Below are 13,440 nucleotides of genomic sequence, written 5' to 3'. Positions count from 1 at the left end.
GCTGGTGGGAAGGCCATGCACACATGAATGGCGGCAGCCTCCAGGACAGCTGCTGTAGATGGATGACCAAGAATTGAATGGCACTCCTCCCCTGAGAGATGATTGGTTGCTTTGTTTTCCTACAACCAAGAAAAATGGGCTGTAAAGCAGACTATTGTTATAGAAAATGAGGCAAGTGCTATATCTTGTATATTTGATTTTTTTAAACCCAACCATAACGTAGGAAGCAAATATTAAATGCGTCATCAGAAGGTGTAAGCTTTGATCTTAGCTTGTCCCACCCGAAATTCCTAGACAATTTACCTAATTTCCCTATGTGTGTTTCATCACCTATAAAGTGGGAATTAGAAGTGATTGAGGTGAGGACAAAAAGGTTTTTTTGAATGCAAGTTAAAACTCAGTGAAAGATAAAAAATACAATATGCTAATTTTGTATAGCTCCTATTTCCTTTGCGCTTGATTTTGATTAACATAGATCTCTTTGGTGAATAAGGGGCTGGATTTGTATCTTAAGCTTCCTGCAGACTTAATATTTATATTTTTCTTCATTTCTAATGTATACAATAAATGGATGTAAACATATTATTCAACGTTTAAAGTGCTAATAAATAGGAAATATTTGACAGGTTGCTATTGCTGCCTATCAGTGTTATTTTCTAGAAGTTGCAAGCCAACCTGTCATTAATATGTTTCATGGACAATCTGCAGGCCCTATAATGCACAGACAGGTATTTCACTGGATCCTTTCACTGAGCTGTCCTAATATTATAGCTGTAATGAATTGGAGTGGAAAAAAAATAAATTTCTAGAACATTTAGGCATTTGTTACTCATCTGTATAAGGATTATCAACAAGGTGTGTTAGAATCTTCCACTCCAGCTTTATGGCTCTTCTGAGAAAAGGAATGTAAATGAAATATCCTCGCAGTAATGAGAAATGTAGAGTCCCTGTAAAAAATGTGAATGGTTGGGAAATATAAATTGGGATCATTCACTCATCAAAGATATATTAGTACCTATGATGTGCCTGGCATTTCTTTCCACAATGAGGGCATAACAGTAAACTGAACAACGAGGCACCTGCTCTTATGGAGCTTACCTTCTGCTGGAGGAGGGTGAAAACAAACCAAGAAAATACACTCTATTGTCAGACATGGTAATGAAGAAACACACAGCAGGTAAAGGACAAGACTGTTGGAGGAGGGTTCTGGTGAGGATGTGGTCGGCCAAGGGCTCCCCAAGGAGACCGAATGAATTGAGGAAGCAAGTCACTTGTGTATCTGAAAAGAAGGCTTGCCTGTATTCCAGTTGTCTCATTCTCCAGGAGCCTGCGGTGTAAAACTTTAAACATAAATGAGCATGTAGCAATAGACACATGTCAGCACCTGTAACTTTGATTCTATCTATTGAATGCAAATACATTAGACTATTTACACACAGAGAGCCTATCAAATGCCAAGAATAACCAGAAGTCTTTGCAGGCGGGACTGTTTGGTGAGCATATTTCATCTGAGAAATGAAGGAAGACACTTGGGTGGAAGTAAGTCGTCTTGACTCTCATTGGCTTGTGACTGTGACTTACTCATCATATAAACCCAAGATGCAGTCACTTATGACGGCATAGAAGATACTAGAGACTCCACGGAAACATAGCACAAGTAAGTGGTAAGATTGAACTCTATAAAGATATGAAATGAGAGTGTTCTCTCTTCATCTTAGTGCTTATTTTTATTACTGTCGTATTCTGTGTGTGACTGAGCAACTTTCTGATGACCTCTTTTCACTGTGCCACTTCCTCTGATCTGGTCTCATTCAGATCCTCCCTATGTTAGTGGCCAAATAGAAATCAAACAGTAATTTCTAAGAGAAATATAGGTACTGGAGATTTTTAAAGATTTTAAAAGATTTTAAAAGATCCTTTAAGTAGACTTTAACATACAAAATACAGTCAGTACAAGTGATGTTTTTTAATGTATGAAGCGGAAGTTCTTTCTTTCTCCCTTTCTCTCTTTCTTTCTTTCTTTCTTCTCCCTTTCTCTCTCTTTCTCCCTTTTTCTTTTCTTTCTTTCTTTCTTTCTTTCTCCCTTTCTCTCTTTCTTTTCTCTTTCTTCTTTCTTTCTTTCTTTCTTTTCCTTTCTCTCTCTTTCTTTCTCCCTTTCTTTCTTTCCTCTTTCTTTCTTTCTTTCTTTCTTTCTTTCTTCTTTCTTTCTCTTGGATTTTCTTTGTAATATTTTCTGTCACTTTAAGGCTCATTTTGTTGAAATGTCTTCATGTTTTGCCAAGAATTACATTCTATCATCATTTGGTTTCAAAGATAATTTAAGGCATTTACTCCAGGCTAAGAATTTGGGCTCACAGCTCCCAAAGGATATTTCAATTATTCCTCTTGCCTTGGCTTTAATGTGAGGCAGCCATTTAAAATGATATTTCATTGGTCTTTGATGGGAAAATAGAAATCCTGGCCTGCCAATGTGAAATTAAACATTCAGGGTTTGACTGAAATCAATATTATACTCAGTTAACAAAAATGCTGATATTTCTCTGTAGTCCTACAATTTAACTCCAACCTGACAACTTTTCCAGAACTGAACTAGAAATGCTCAGGGACTCTGTGAGTGAAGGAAATCAACATTCTCTACCACCAACTCTTAGTAGGTAATGCAGTACTGTTATTTAAGGTCATAATGTGCAAGAAGTTCTTATGTAGACAATAGCATCTCATGTGATTGCTCTCTGAATCCAATTTTCCCATTTCAAAACACTGCAGTCTATATAATGGGAGTACAAATGTTACTGTATGTACTCTATGCCAGGACATTTTGTACAGGTTAAACATTGGTCAAGTTGAGATACAGCAAAGAACTGTTGGCAAATTCACAAATAATTTGTGTTTTTATACTTCAAATGTGTAGGTTATTGCATTATTCTCAAGAATGCTTGACTTTCCTTTTATTTAAGAGTAAGAGCTCATGTAGACCAACACTTTTATGAGTGAAATAAAAATAAATAGTGTTTAGGTTTTGAAGTGAATTGTAAAATGGCTAATACTTAATTCCCTATTTGTAAGTTTTTCTATCCATCGAAATTATTGCAAAAATTCAATTCCTTTTTTTCAACTATCTGCTGAAATCTTTTAAGTGCATAACCTAGTAATTGAATATTAGCCTCTTTTACCAGAGTTGAGTTTGGATTGTTATCTCCTTTCTGGTGCAGACATTAGCATTTTTGATACTGTTTTACTGGGCTCTTATAGCGATGTACAGAATAGGATATCAGCTTAGTTAAAATGAAATGGTTTTTTACAGTTTGTATTTTATCAATGACTGCATTAAAATTGCCTCTGGGACTGAATGCGCCTGTGTCTTGTGGTTATTAATCAGCTGAAATGTATCAGTGTTACATAAAGTAAAAAGAGCTACAGGGGCACCTGCGTGGCTCAGTCAGTTAAGTGTCTGGCACGTCATTTTGGTTCAGGTCATGATCTCACGGTTTGTGAGACTGAGTTCAGTGTTGGGCTCTGTGCTAACATTGCGGAGCCTGCTTGGGATTCTCTCTCCCTCTCTCTCTGCCTCTCTATCTCTCTCTCAAAATAAATCAGTAAACATTAAAAAAAAGAAAGAAAAAAAGGAAAAAGAGCTATAAACCAGGAGGAAGAAAGAAAGTACACAAGGCAGAACTTTTCAAAAACACTATTATTGTCATATCAAAGGTGTACTTTCTAAATAAGTTTAGCGTATATTAAAAGGTAAATCTTCTTTTGAATTTAATGGCTACAACTGTGTGAGTTCATATGTGAAAATTTCTATCCAGGGTATGTATTAGTCATCATTTATATGTTCTTTGAGAAACTGTATATCTTATTTTTCTTTTTTTTTAATTTTTTAATTTTTTTTTTCCAATATATGAAATTTATTGTCAAATTGGTTTCCATACAACACCCAGTGCTCATCCCAAAAGGTGCCCTCCTCAATACCCATCACCCACCCTGCCCTCCCTCCCACCCCCCATCAACCCTCAGTTTGTTCTCAGTTTTTAAGAGTCTCTTTTGCTTTGGCTCTCTCCCACTCTAACCTCTTTTTTTTTTTTTCCTTCCCTTCCTCCATGGGTTTCTGTTAAGTTTCTCAGGATCCACATAAGAGTGAAAACATATGGTATCTGTCTTTCTCTGTATGTCTTATTTCACTTAGCATCACACTCTCCAGTTCCATCCACGTTGCTACAAAGGGCCATATTTCATTCTTTCTCATTGCCACGTAGTACTCCATTGTGTATACAAACCACAATTTCTTTATCCATTCATCAGCTGATGGACATTTTGGCTTTTTCCATAATTTGGCTATTGTTGAGAGTGCTGCTAAAAACATTGGGGTACAAGTGCCCCTATGCATCAGTACTCCTGTATCCCTTGGGTAAATTCCTAGCAGTGCTATTGCTGGGTTATAGGGTAGATCTATTTTTAATTTTTTGAGGAACCTCCACACTGTTTTCCAGAGTGGCTGCACCAGTTTGCATTCCCACCAACAGTGCAAGAGGGTTCCCGTTTCTCCACATCCTCTCCAGCATCTATAGTCTCCTGATTTGTTCATTTTGGCCACTCTGACTGGCGTGAGGTGATATCTCAGTGTGGTTTTGATTTGTATTTCCCTGATGAGGAGTGACGTTGAGCATATCTTGTTTTTCAAACACAACTCTAAGTGGTTTTTTTATTTTTCTGATAATCAGTAACTTTAAATAACTCTCTTCAGAATGGAAGGAAACCAGTGGCTAGCTTCAGTTATAAAGGAAAGCTTTAAGCATGATCAGCTTATTTTTTTTCCTTCTTGTTTCTGTATCATTTCAGGAAATATATACAGCTTTCCTTACATACGATTCTTTTTTTTTAATTTTTTAACATTTATTCACTTTTTTGAGAGACAGAGACAGTACGAGTGGGGAAAGGACAGAGAGAGACAGAGAGAGAGAGAGAGACACACACAGAGTCCAAAGCAGGGACAGAGGGAGGGAGGGACAGAAAGAGAGAGGGAGACACAGTCCAAAGCTGACAGCTCTGAGCTGTCAGCACAGAGCCCAATGTGGAGCTTGAACCCACGAACAGTGAGATCATGACCAGAGCGGAAGTCAGATGCTCAACTGACTGAGCCACCCAGGCGCCCCTTCCTACATGGGATTCTTAACGTGTAGTGATAGTGGAAAGGCTCAGAAATGAAACTGACAGGGAACAGCATGACACTGGAATTTGCTTAGGCCAGTCCAATCATACTTAGGGGTATAATCCATCCGGTGTTCTTTCTATGTATTGTGTGAAATTGGGATCTAATTCTGTATATTTTCTTCTTTTGTCTCAGAACCATTTCAGTCTAGCCCCATTATGTTCTCACTGTCATGTCATCTTGGTCATATATCTGAGATTCTGTTAAAGGCTCTATGCACCTCTGTGTGTCTGGTCCTGAACAAAGATCACATTGCAAGGTTTTTTTTTGTTTTGTTTTGTTTTTTATGTAAGTCTTGCAGTCTGGTAGGTCAAGTCCTCTCCCTCTGCTCTTTTCATTTGTCTTGGCTATTTTGGTCCTTAGCATTTCTGTTTGAAATTCAGGCTCAGGTTTATCCAGAGAGTCTCTTGAATTTTAAATACAAACAATAACTTTGATTGCAAATAAGAACAGTTTTGTCTCTGCCTTTCCATTCCTTACACATGTTGTTTATTGTTATCTTATCTTACTGAGTAGCTAGGCATCTGGGACTATGTTGAACAGTAAGAGTAGTAGTGAGGCTCTCGTTATTCCTGACATTAAAGAAAATGCTTCTATTGGCTTCCCATTATGTATGCTCGCTCTAAGTTTTGTTTTTTGTTTTTTTGTTTTTGTTTTTGTTTTGTAAAAAGAGACTCTAATAGGTTAAAGAAGTTTTTTTCTGGGTCTGGTGTCTTTCATGAATGTAACTAATTCCATTCATTACATAATGGATAATTACCAATGGGTAATTAATTATCAAGCAATTTCTTCACTGGTTAGTGTTAAATGCAGGCTTTCAGTTTTTTTATTTGCTTGTGTTAGTTTACATATTTCTCAAAATCTTTCCATTTAAGTGTTCAGTTGTCGTGTTACATGTCATGTTATGATTTTTTTACTGTTTTTTTTAAATTTTTTAAATTTTTTTTTTTGAGAGAGAGAGAGAGCTCAAGCCAGGGGTCGGGGGACAGAGAGAGAGGGAGACACAGAATCCGAAGCAGGCTCCAGCACAGAGCCTGGCAGGGCTCGAACCCACGGACTGTAAGATGATGACCTGAGCTGAAGTCGGTCACTTAACCGACACAGCCACTCAGGTGTCCCATTAGCTTATGATTTTTAATGATCTATTTCATCTGCTGTTATGACCTTTTTTGCTTATAATATTAATTTTTTGTGACTTTTCATATATTTTCCTTGTGTTCACTTTTACTAGAGGTTTACAATTTGACCTTTTAGAGATTGTATGTAAGAGCCTGCCAGGCCCTAGTTTCAAGCAGTGCTTCCCTACAGTCTCTCATTTGTGTGGGGGATTTTATTCTCCTTTTTGCCAAAGGAGCTACCTTCCTCAATGGTCACTGCCTCTCTCAGAATTCAGGGTCCTGCTTACTGTATTTGGTGTCTGTTTGCTTTGATCCAGGCAAAGTTTGTCTTGGCTTTTAATCCTGACACTGTATTTTTCTTTTTATCCTTAACTTACTTTTATTTTTATGTGCTTTGAGGATCAGAGTCCAATCAAATTACACACAGCTGGTCTTGAACCTCAACTAGGGTGGGAACTGTCCTTCCCTGTCTTCCTCTCTCCCACCCTCCCTTTTCATCCTTCCTGCTTTGCTTTCTGAATGTACACCGTGTGCCAAGCATTGTATTGGTCCTTTCTACACAATATTTTCATTACCACTTGGCAGGTGAGGAAAGTAAAGCTAGGAACAGGTAACTCCCCCAAGGCCATTTAGATACTAAGTAGCACGGTGCCTGCAAACCACACTGACCTACTCAACCCTTAAGTGGGTTGCCACTGACCTACTCAACCCTTAAGCGCATTCCTCACTGCATCCATTGTGGGAGCGGGATGTATCTTACCTTCATCTTTTTAGCTTATCATCCTTATGAAATAAAGGCTTGAACAAAACTCTTCCAGACACTATGCTCTATAGTTCTCATTAGCTTCTATTGTAAATTTCCTTGTCTATTTTCACCATACAAACATTTACGTGGAATTTCTTCGGTTAGTTTTTATGCAAAAACTTTATGAAATATAGAAAGGATCTTTAAACTTCGTAGATGTTTGCAATTGCATTTGCATTTACTTATTTTTCATGTTATAAAATGTGCACATATGTCCTGAAAAACAAAAGTCTTCAAGTTTGGAATTTTGTAGCTGTAAGAATCAAGAAAACTAGACTTTCACTCAATAGAAAATATAATTATGCAACTAACTACAGGAATGTGTTGTGTAAGTACAGCTTCATCAATGAGTTACAACTGTTAAAAGGATGTTCTATCTTGAAAGATAAGCATTTGTCAGTTGTTCATGGACCTGTGCCCAATCTTAGATTTAAAGATATATTTGCAGAGAACTGTAGATAGCTGCCAACTTGTACTAAGGACTTTTTTAAATGTCTTCTTTACTTGAGTGAAATACAATATAAAATGGCACATTTTTGCAAATGAACAATAACAAGTGCCTTTGTTTTCATGCAGAATTAGGAGGTGGACACTGATATTTATGTAGCATTTGACCAAATGAGAAAAAGTCATGTTTATTTTTTTTAACATTGATCATAATGGATGTATATGAATCTACATATTCATATAATGCTTATAAGGAAAATACACATAATTTCTTTGTTGCTGAGGAAACATTGACCCACGACAGCAAAAATCAATAAAAAAAAGTTGTATACAATGTTCTTCAAATAAAAACTGTGACCAAGAATGACATTTTTTCCACTCTGAAGACTCTTTTTGTTCTTTTGAGATTTAGAACTGTTAGATCAAGGAGTTGTAACAATTATGCTTTTTATTTCCTTGGGATGCCTGGGTGGGTCCGTCAGTTGAGTGACTGACTCTTTACTTAGGTTCAGGTATTGATCCCCAGGTCATGAGATCAAGCCCCACATTGAGCTCTGTGCTGACGGCACGAAACCTGCTTGGGATTCTGTGTCACCCTCTCTCTGTGCCCCTCCCCCACTGTCTCTGTCTCTGAAAATAAACAAATAAACTTAAAAAAAAAGAGTGTTCCCTTTATGGTGATTACATAAACTATTCCTTTTTTTTTCAGAAGGAAGCTTATTACTTTACCTTTTCTACTATTTTTATACTCTCATGTTTTTCCCACTATTTATTTCTAAGCTCAACATTAAGTTTAACTTATTCCCCCAAATTTGAACTCCTTGTATGCATATTTCTCCCCCAAAGAACTGGGGGCTCTGTACCTTGGAATTTTCATTAGTTCACTCCAGTGAATTTTTAACTCACATACCTGATATGCGAGGCATGTGCCACATTTCACTTGGACACGGACTGGACTGGCCAACAGGAGTAGGATGGCATGTGGAATGTTCAGGGTGACTGTGTTTCTAGCAAGGAGCATCACCTCCACCCACAATACCTGGACGGGGAAAACCCAGGCCCAGAGAAATGGATTCACCAGAAATTACCGTCACCATTGTTTCCTGGGTCTTGAGGGGGTCTCAATAGGCAACCAGACAGCTGTTTGTGGTCATCTGCACCACAGGGGGATACTGTGAGTGCATAAACTTGGCAATCTAGATTTTTGTGGTTTGTGTTTGACCGTTTATGTGATGTGATTTCAGATAGAATTTTGTTTTGAGACTTCAGCCTAACTTTTCTTTTTATTTACTATTCCGTTAACATCCTTGAAAGACTTCCCTAGCAGAAAATAAACTACTTAAACTTACCACTTAAAATAAATAATTGTTGGGGCACCTAGGTGACTCAGTTGGTTGAGTGTGTGACTTTGGCTCAGATCACCATCTGATGGTTCGTGAGTTCAGGCTCCCCATGGGGCTCACTGCTGTCAGCACAGAGATCACTTTCGGATCTTTTGTCCTCCTCTGCCCCTCCCCCACTCATGCTCTCTCTTTCAAAAATAAAAAGTTAAAAAATAATTATTCTTTATGACTTCTATTCATGTAATTACTATGAACATTATTTGTTTTTAGTGTACTGTATTCACAGTGGTTATTTTTGACTATAGAATTAACACAGAGTTATTATCGTCAATAGCTAATAATTATTAAGCGTCTGGCATTGTGTGAAATGCTTTACCTGTACTACCTCAGTACATCTCCAACTCCATATTAGTATCTCTACTTCCAAAAAATGGACTTTGAAATTCAGAGAGATTTTGTTGACTAGTCCAAAGATACACAGCAACTTAGTGCAAGAGCTGAATTTCAAATGAAAATGTTTCTTTCTAGGTTACCTGATCATTAAAAAATTACAAGACATTCTACCATTAGTGTTTGAAATCATTAATCGTTTATAAACAATGGAAATGAGATGATACAAATCACAGAAAACTCATGAAATTATAACGACCTACATCTAACCAATGTAGCCAGTATTAGCAAACAAAATTTATGAAATGTAAGAGAGTTGCTTTCTTTCTCCCTTGCTCCTCTACGGAAGGTACAGAGAAATATGCCTCCCGTTGCCCCCTCCCAACAAAGGTCACCAAGGTGGGTTCTGTTTGCGGGGTGCTAGCATCCCAATAAAACCCAGCAGCATGCGTGCAGTAAAAGAGAAAAGAGAGCAGTGTTTCCCTAAGCCTTTGATTCCTAGAGGGAAATGCCATGGGCGAGAGAAGGGATGCGATGGCCAGCTCAGGTTGGCAAGGCTGGCTCACATTCCCCTTGCATGTACCCTGTTCGTGCAATCCTTATCCAGCTGTCTTCACAAACTCAGCTGTGTCACCAAAGTAAACAAAAGCCATATGTCAAATTACAAGTGAGTAAAGGCAGGAAAAAAAACAGCTTGAAATGGAAAAAATGGAAAGTTTCAGACTTTGTCCTCTGAAGGTTGGTGTATAGATACCCTCTCACACTGAATTTTTTTTGTAAGTAAAATTTGAGTTTGATTATTTCACTGGAATGTTCCAGCTAATTCTTAAAGAGGCTGTCATGATCTTCTAACAAGTCTTTCCCATATGTTATTAGGATAGTGATTTATAATTCAGGTTTTGAAATATTCTCTAATATCTACAACTTTTTCAAAAGATGCCATAAAGTTTTGAAAAAATCCCCAAAGAAAAATATCAAAACATCCCTAGAGGCTGCTAAAATAATCTTCAAATTTTCTTTTTCCAGAATCCCACCATGTCAAACTACAAACTCACTTATTTTAATATGAGGGGGAGAGCGGAAATTATTCGATATATATTTGCATATTTGGACATAAAGTATGAAGACCACAGAATAGAACAAGCTGATTGGCCTGAAGTCAAATCAAGTAAGTGGCACAAATTGTTCATGAAAATGTAGGGAAAATATATTTCCAGAACTTTCTGTGTTTCCTCAGGGAAATGAAAAAAAAGAAAGGTTTTAATTTTTTTATTTATTGATTAAAAAATTTTTTTAACGCTTATTTATTTTTGAGAGAGAGACAGAGCACAAGTGGGGTAGAGGCAGAGAGAGAGGGAGACACAGAATCCGAAGCAGGCTCCAGGCTCAGAGCTGTCAGCACAGAACGTGACGCAGGGCTCAAACTCATGAACCGCGAGATCATGACCTGAGCTGAAGCCGGACACTTAACTGACTGAGCCACCCAGGTGTCCCATTTATTATTATTTTTTTAAATAGAGGTTTTTAAATCTGATTTAGCTTTACATTGAGAAGCTAGGTGGCCCCCCAAATTTTCTATTCAAGGTGAAAACACAAACCTCATAGAAAGAATATATAAACAATACAAAGCTGTGTCAGAAGAGCTGAAATGGGGAATACCAAAGTCATTATTCTTGACAGTTGGAATTGGATGGGCTCACTGCAGATACCTATAATGTTTTGACAAGGGATCAGGTATGCTGCTCTAACAGAAAACCGACCTCAAAATCGCTTAGATCACAAGGAAATTAGTTGTCTCAGATAACCAAAAATCAGAAATAAGACAGGTTTCAAGAGATGACTTTCTTCTGTGTGTTGGCGGCATCATGGAACAAGTAACAATAAGGTTGCTGCAGTTCCAGCCCCACAGCCTTGAACAGGAATGTCGAGAGATATGTGAGAGAGAGAAAGAGCACTGCTTCCATAAATGTTGAGTGAAGAAAATCTTTCCCAGAAGACGTTGGCAAACTTGTCGTGTTTCACTGGCTCAAATTGGGTTATGTGTCTGCGTGTGAACTGACAAAGCAGATAGGAAGTACCTTGAACCACCTAGTCTACCTCTGAAGTTGGGGGTGGAATCAATTTTCATGCAGCATGTAACTATTCAAAAGAAGGATGGATATGTGAGCAAAACTGGGATGTTTGATCAGAAGAAAGAGCAAATTGACGAATTGGGCAGGTAACCAAATGAAAACATGCTACTTAGCACTCAGGACAAAGGGGAAGAATTAGAAATATTATTACATTAAAAAGCGTGTGGCTCTCAGTAGATTGTGAGTCATCCCCTAGGTGCTTTTTTTTTTTTTTCTGAATGAAGAAAAAATAGATGAGCTAATTCTTTTGTTCATGAAATCCACCTAGAAATACTAACTAAATATTAGTTGTATGGTTAAAATTCACATTTTTGTGATGAAGTTATTACAAATTTGCATAAAGATGAAGTTGAAGAAAACAACTATTGAGTATCGGAAGGCTATCGGGCACCTGGTAGATACTCCCCAGACTCATTTCATTTAATTTCTCCAGCATGCCTTCATGGGATGTATTATTGTTTCTATTTTATAGCTGGGATAGCTATAGCACACAGAATTTATGTAATCTACATTCAGAGTCCTAGCAGGGTAGAATTGTTTTTCAAACACAGGTCAATTTCATACAGTGGCCCAAGTTATTTGCACTAGGTGCCAATAACTGCAGCCACTCTGGAAAACAATGTGGAGGTTCCTCAAAAAATTAAAAGTAGGACTACCCTACGACCCAGCAATAGCACTACTAAGAATTTATCCAAAGGATATAGGAGTGTTGATTCATAGGGGCACAAGTACCCCAATGTTTATTGCAGCATTATCGACAATAGCCAAAGTATGGAAAGAGCCCAAATGTCAGTCAACTGATGAATGGATAAAGAAGATGTGGTTTATGTATACAATGGGATACTAGTCAGCAATGAAAAAGAATGAAATCTTGCCATTTGCAACAATGTGGATGGAACTGGAGTGTGTGATGCTAAGTGAAATAAATCAGTCAGAGAAAGACAGATACCATATGATTTCACTCATGTGTGGAATTTGAGAAACTTAACAGAAGACCATGGGGGAGGGGAAGGAAAAAAAGTAGTTACAGAGAGGAAGGCAAACCATGAGAGACTCTTTTTTTTTTTTTAATTTTTTTCAACGTTTATTTATTTTTGAGACAGAGAGAGACAGAGCGTGAACAGGGGAGGGGCAGAGAGAGAGAGGGAGACACAGAATCTGAAACGGAGTCCAGGCTCTGAGCTGTCAGCACAGAGCCTGACGCGGGGCTCAAACTCACAGACCGCGAGATCATGACCTGGGCCGAAGTCGGACGCTTAACCGACCAAGCCACCCAGGTGCCCCGAGAGACTCTTAAATACAGAGAACAAACTGAGGGTTGATGGGGGTTGGGGAGAAAGGAAAATGGGTGATGGGCACTGAGGAGGGCACTTGTTGGGATGAGCACTGGGTGTTGTATGTAAGTGATGAATCATGGGAATCTACCTCAGAAACCAAGGACACACTGTATGCTCTGTATGCTAGCTAACTTGACAATAAATTATATTAAAATAAATATATAAATAAATAAAACCACTAACACCAGGATAACTGGCATATTAACAATACATATCACCACATGCCTTTTAAAAACATGAGTTCTTTAAAAGTCATTGCCCCTGTAATCACTCTTTTTCTTATCAGAGAACTCTTCCCTGGAGGGCTTGAATATTTCATTTCCTTTTATCATGAAACTTTCTCATTAATATCCAAACTCTCCCCCTGCCATCAGAATTTGTACATGGGATTTTTAACTCTGGACATGAAATAGGTGAAATTAAATTTTATTCATTAATGAAGTCAAGATGGATAGCAAGTTGCACAGACATTACATATAACAAATGCTGCCTTTTAGTTTTTAGATATAAGTTCTGTGAGTGCCTCATACCCTCTTCTACCTTGACTTTCCATTATGTTATTAAAAACGGAATTGCCACATTTTCTTAATATTTTCACAGATTCTTAGAGTTGAAAGGAATTTTAAAGTTCATGGTGGTTAGGAGATATATATAGATAT

The 13,440-nt window shown here is 37.7% G+C and overlaps 1 protein-coding gene across 1 annotated transcript in view; it reads left to right on the top strand.

The window, feature by feature from the left end:
* Positions 1-1,584: 1,584 nt before the first annotated feature.
* Positions 1,585-13,440, top strand: part of HPGDS (hematopoietic prostaglandin D synthase) — a 28,337-nt gene continuing 16,481 nt past the window's right edge. Inside the window, exons 1-2 of the mRNA XM_049630893.1 lie at positions 1,585-1,657; positions 10,339-10,480. Of these exons, the coding sequence (XP_049486850.1) occupies positions 10,348-10,480 (133 nt within the window). The 5' untranslated portion in view covers positions 1,585-1,657; positions 10,339-10,347. The remainder of the gene's footprint in view (positions 1,658-10,338; positions 10,481-13,440) is intronic.

The sequence above is a fragment of the Panthera uncia genome, chromosome B1 (genome assembly GCF_023721935.1).
Source record: "Panthera uncia isolate 11264 chromosome B1, Puncia_PCG_1.0, whole genome shotgun sequence".
In the NCBI taxonomy this organism is placed as follows: Eukaryota; Metazoa; Chordata; class Mammalia; order Carnivora; family Felidae; genus Panthera; species Panthera uncia.
Note: the sequence above shows the minus strand (reverse complement) of the source record. Positions and strands in the feature narration are given on the sequence as shown.